General features: G+C 34.5%; 1 protein-coding gene across 1 annotated transcript; it reads left to right on the top strand.

Annotated features, from left to right (window-relative positions):
* The first annotated feature begins 1,885 nt into the window (after window positions 1-1,885).
* Window positions 1,886-4,361, top strand: LOC108221055 (putative F-box protein At1g46984). Its single transcript, XM_017394955.2, has 2 exons — window positions 1,886-3,390; window positions 4,076-4,361. The coding sequence occupies exons 1-2, from the start codon at window positions 2,036-2,038 to the stop codon at window positions 4,119-4,121; spliced, it is 1,401 nt and encodes a 466-aa protein (XP_017250444.2). The 5' UTR covers window positions 1,886-2,035; the 3' UTR covers window positions 4,122-4,361.
* Window positions 4,362-5,946: the final 1,585 nt, after the last annotated feature.

The following is a 5,946-nucleotide window of genomic DNA, read 5'->3' as shown; positions in this document are numbered from 1 at the left end:
ATCAACACACATGACGTTAATTAATATACGTACCACCACCTTGTCTAGTGTTGTTTGTGTGGCTCGAGTTCCTTGTGGCTCTTACATGGGCGTTGACGCCCGATGCTCGTGCCTTGTGCTAGTGTGTGGGGTGCTCGCGTCTGGGTGCCCAAATCAGGTGCCGCGTCCACTTAAATTTAAATTCAAAATTTTATTTTAAATTCATTTTATAAACTAATACAAATTTAAATAAAATATTATAAAAATTAATAATAAATTTTATAAGTAAAAAATAAATTTAACCAAATTTATATACTTTGCAGAATGTTTATGTGAGCAGTGTGCATAATTACAATATGTGTTGTTAGTTTTAAAAGAACTATTTAGCTCTATATATAGACTTCCAAATATAAATATGGTTAATTGGCACCGTGTTATAAGTCTTCGGTGGTAGTGTAAGGCATAATGTAACATAGTTTGTAATAGCGATATCTGAACACTATAAACAAGACAGGAAATAATAAATAAAGTATGATACATAATCGACAAATTGAAGAAAAAATACATACAGAATTAGATGATCAGTAAACTAAAGAAATTACAAGATCATTGAAAGAAGTTCATAAATATGTTAATGCCTCAGTGAATAATAAACCCGATCCGCACTTTATCCGGGTCTAAAAATTAAATTCAAATCCGGATCTATATTCGTACTTCTGATTCAGTTCAGTCCATTTTGATCAGAACGGGTCGGGTATCTATCGAATTGGTACTATTTATTAGGGTTGAGCAGAAATCGAACTGGAAACCGAAAACCGAAACCGAACCAAAAACCATATAAAATCGCACCGAATAAAAACCGAACCGAATAAAAACCGCATCAATACTTTGGTTGTGGTTTTGATTTTCAAAATTTTTAAAGCCGAATAGAACCGCAATAATATTTATATTTATTTAATTATTTATTTTATATGTTTAAATATAATAAATAAATTATATGTATTATATAATATATGTTTAAGTATGTGATTTTTATACACAACCTGCCCCCAGTCCCCTGTGACTTCATTTGGTATAACTCTGTGCCTCTGGCACTATTCTTAGGCAAAGCGGCAGAATAATTATAATGATCTGGTGTGCATTTTAAATTGTCATTCATGCATGTAATAGAAAGCTAGAAATATTGAGGCCGTTTGAGTGAGTTTAAAATAAGTGCTTTTTGCTTAAATACAAAAGTGAAGTAGAAGTCATAAGCAAGTTAAGACTTATAAGTGATTAAACTGTTTGGCAAATAAGCAGAAGTCCTGAGACAAAAACTAGTAATCCTAACTTTTTTTAAGTGCTTCTCTACTTTTTACACAAATAGTACAAATAAGTGCTTATAACTTATAAGCCCAGAAGTCGGCTTATATTTGCCCGCCAAACACCACCATTTACTTGTTCTGGTTAGCTAGAAATAACTGTTTTCTTGTATATTGTTGATTTCCCTCGAATAATCAAATATATCGATTATTAATTTCTATATCTTATTTTTAATGCCAAAGATGAGAAGAACTTGCTCAGTGTGTCAAAGATTTGAATGCTGCCAGCTTTTATCCTTCAATGATATCTTATTTATGTGTTTTCTCCCTGATGTGATGTGTTGATATCATAATTTTTATTTTTTCGGACTTTTCATTATTTGAAAACCGAACTGCATCATATGAGAACTGCTCAATTATTTATAAACCGAACCACACCAATAATATTTGGTTTGGTTTCGATTTTCATTTTAGAAACTTCATGCATGTGATTTCAATTGCGATTTTAGGTGCAAATCGCACCACGTACATCCCTGCTATTTACCATCCCCGTAAATAAAAAATAAATATATCTAAACTTATTGCTTTAATATAACCAAACGGGGTCTTAATCTGGGAACTTGGAGCGTCGTTCACATTAACTCTCACTTGTCAGAAGTTACTACTTGAAGATAGCAGAACTGAACTTAAAACTCCCATTTCTCTGTATTAAAACAAACACCCCTTAAACCCTAGAGCTCCCGTGAAGTCAAAAAATGGTGAAAAATGGAAAAGCAAAGAAAAGATATCACAAACCCCCCAAACCCCAACATCACTCAACCCCATCAGCAGCTGAGAAGAACAAAACCATCACTGTAAAGACACTTCCAGCAGATCTTGTTCTTGAAATACTCTACAGGACTCAAGTTAAGGCACTTGTAAGATGTAAGTGTGTTTCGAAATCATGGTATGCTCTTATTAATCACCCTACATTTATACAAAAGCACCTTGACTTCAACACTTCAAGAAACACACTGCTTATATGTAATTTTGGCTGTGATAATAAGTTAGGAAAAAACAGTCAGTTTAATGATTATAGTCGTAGACTCATTGGTTTGTTAAGGGTAACCGGGCCTCCCATTCCGCTCCTTCGAGTTGATAGACACTTTACTAATAGGCCTAATTACCCCAAGAAAATTAATTTTCTTGATTTTTCCAAGAGAATGTTTATTTCTGGGTCAATTAATGGCATTGTTTGTTTAGCTCATTACGAAGAAATGTCGGGGCGTTTTGTTGCTTTATGGAACCCGAGTACTCATTATTGGAGTCCGATTGCTCTTAAGAATTGGGATAATATGTCGGTTGGTTTTGGTTTTGATGCGCTGCAAAGTGATTACAAAGTTATATGCATTGTTCCTGAAACTCGCTTTGAGAATTTAGGATGGTCTCGGGTTGAGATTTACTCTACAAACCGGGGTTCTTGGGAAAATGTTGACGGAAAAGACATCATTCCATTCTGGCCTAATTCTGGTTTGCAACCTTGTTATTTTATCGTCAAAGGTGTTCCATATTGGATAGGGACTGATGTACAGGGGAGAGTTGCATATTCAAGTATTTTGGGGAGAATTGATCCTGTTACGGGGCTGTATAAGAAAGTAATGTATCCCAGCCATCTCGAGAATGAGGGTCGTGTGACTCGTGTGTTGGTGAATTATTTGAAATGGAAAGATTCAGTTGCTATTGTAGTTCTTTTCCCAGGTGGGGATCCGAATCAGATGGTCGATTTGTATGTGCTGCTGGATGAGGACACATCTGACTGGACAAAGATGTATAGTCTTGTGCCACCCAGTTTGCTAAGTGATTTTGAAGGTACACGGGTTCCTCAGTGCTTTAGCACAGGTGAGATTGTATTTGAGATGTGGACACAGAACCCGGATATTGTTCAGAATCTGGATCATTGTATATGTGACCTTGAAACTGGTCGTGTGTTCCGTAACAATGAAATTGAGGCATTAAATCCATTTTGGCACGAGTCATACAGTCATGTAGAGAGCCTAGTATGTGTCAAGGGAATGATACAGATTGGAAAGGAGCACAAAGACAAAAAGAGTAGCCCTAAGATGAAGAACTGGTATTTACTTCATGAACTTTGATTATTGTTATGTGATGTTCATACCTGCTTTCTGATTGTTATAAATCTTAAAATCTGTATTGATCAGCATGCTAAATGGTTTGTTTTTAGAGCATAACTAATCTTAGCAATTGAACTAAAAAATTTGTATGTACAGTAGAATGTTAAGTTTTGTGTAGGTTATGAAGAGTATAATTCTATACTTGCATTGAATTAGGCATGAGTGTACAGTTCGCTAATCCAACCTTGAAAGGCATGCTCTTCCAATATGCCTGTAGTTTTGTAGTTCTTTTTATAGTGGACAGTATAAGTAGGAAATTAGAAATTGGGTCATGTACGATTAATATTGAGATGCGCAAAAATACCTGACCTCATTGTAGTTCCATGTTCAACACTACAATGTTCTAGAATCTTGTTTCTTCATTGGGCACATCTTGATACCTTGGCAATCTGGCATTCTCTACCCCTGAAGAAATAATAGGGCTACTATAGTGTATATATATTCAAGTCATTCTATGTTTCTATATCTGCAGGCTGTAACTTAGGTTGTTTTTTACTCCTTTGTATCATTTGTCATCTTAAGTACATGTACCTGCCTTTGCTATTTTTTTTCATTCTACTGTGTACAGAACAGTTGCTGATTCTTCCGGGTGTAATGTCTATACATAATGATTTTCACTTGCAGGACTGAATTTTTGTCGAAAGAATTTGAATCGGTGTTACATCTTTAACTTATCTGCTGCTGGATAGGTGGTGCAGGCAGGAATGAAGCCACTGGAGAAATCTTCAACTTTGTAATGTAATGCTTCTTTTATGATATTACTTCATATCCAAGTGTAAAACATCGAAGTTGACCTCTTGTTAGAATTTTAATCTACCCCAAAATAGCTTTATATGCAAGTTTTGATGGCTGGGATGTAATGTAACATGTATTGTTATAGTAATTCTAGTTCATCTTTCGAACCCTTATATATCATTTTGTCATATATTTATCAAAAACAAAGGCGGATCTAGGGGGGCCCGGGACCCTGAAATTTGGATAAATACTTAGTAGTAAGCCCCTGAAATTTGGATAAATACTTAGTAGTAGCATAAAGAATGAGTCAGGGTTGTTGTCTTCCATACTGAGCAGTGAGCACCTGGGTGGCTGGGTTCCATTCCTTTCTGCAAATTATCCCTTAAAGATTTTGAAAGGTTGATTAAAAATATATACACACAATTAGACTTAAAAATTTAACTATTTTTTATTTTTATATTTTTCATGTAATTCAATGATAACAAAGTGTTTTTTTAATCATTTTTGTCTTCATATTTATAGAAAAAAATTATGCAAATATTAATGAAATAGCTAGCTTTAGCATAGATAATTAGGTTGCATGTTGCAAGTGAATCAGGAAGATGTACTTGACATTTTTAATCTTGAAAAACATGGTGCGTCATATGGTTACCGGATGATAGGGAACAAAGCAGAATTTCATTTCATAGATGTAAAATTCAATCAAATGCTGCATTCCATGGCGCGCTGATGCGCGAAACTTGGAATACGATAAAAAATATGGAAATGATGATTTCATATATGTGAACATGAAGCACAAGGTACATTATGTCTGTAATTAACACAATCTTCTTCAGTTAGCTAGATCAATCTTTTCAACATGGCTGTTGTGAAACCAGAAGGCACTCATCCTGCAGAGTCCAGATTTCTAGCGCGAATGGAGATGGTTCCATTTTTTTTTCCTGAAATGTTAGCCGTATCACTGTATCAGATATAAAGCAAGGCCTTTAATATGGTATTATTCTCGAACCTAGAAATAATATTATAAAAGAAGTTATTCTTAACTAGAGGTGACCGTATGAATTTTAAATTTAAGAATCTATATCTATCTACGTGGTCTTAATTTATGAATGCAAAGGCTCTTCCTAATTATCCCAGACACCTTTACTCATTTTCATTTTTTTAGCAAGGAGGGCCATCTATATAATCTTAATTCGTGAATACAAATGCTCTTCGGCTCTTCCTAATTATCTCAGACACCTTTACTCATTTTCATTTTATTTAGTAACGAGGGTCATTTAAGAGGATTTACATCAAATTTGGACTATTTTCACCTCTACATTTTACATTGCATGTGTTAAAACCAAATAGGAAAAAACCAGGCAGCAGTTTCTCTCCGTGATTATAGCAACTGAATGGTGACAATATATGTAGGGATTTATTTGTTTCTTATATTATTCAAGGACAGAGGAGACGCACTACTTCCGATTTAAATCAGCGAATCCGAAATGGCAAAAATAAAAACAGGGATCCTAATATTTGTTTATCTTCTACGATCCATTATAATAAGGAAGGCAAGATTAATCTCACTGAAAGTATGTTAATACATCGTCTAGAGTTATGTTCGTCAGATATTAGTTTACTATAAGTTGTACATGTTATAATGTTTCCAAATGTAAAATATGCAGGTTATGGGTCAACCGTTAACTCCGACAGTTACAATGTCAGTAATTTTCGTCCTCTTGCTGACAATTCATGCACTGATGCACAGAAGCATGTAA

Source organism: Daucus carota, chromosome 5 (genome assembly GCF_001625215.2).
Source record: "Daucus carota subsp. sativus chromosome 5, DH1 v3.0, whole genome shotgun sequence".
Taxonomy (NCBI): Eukaryota; Viridiplantae; Streptophyta; class Magnoliopsida; order Apiales; family Apiaceae; genus Daucus; species Daucus carota.
This window is presented reverse-complemented; position numbering and strand designations above follow the sequence as displayed.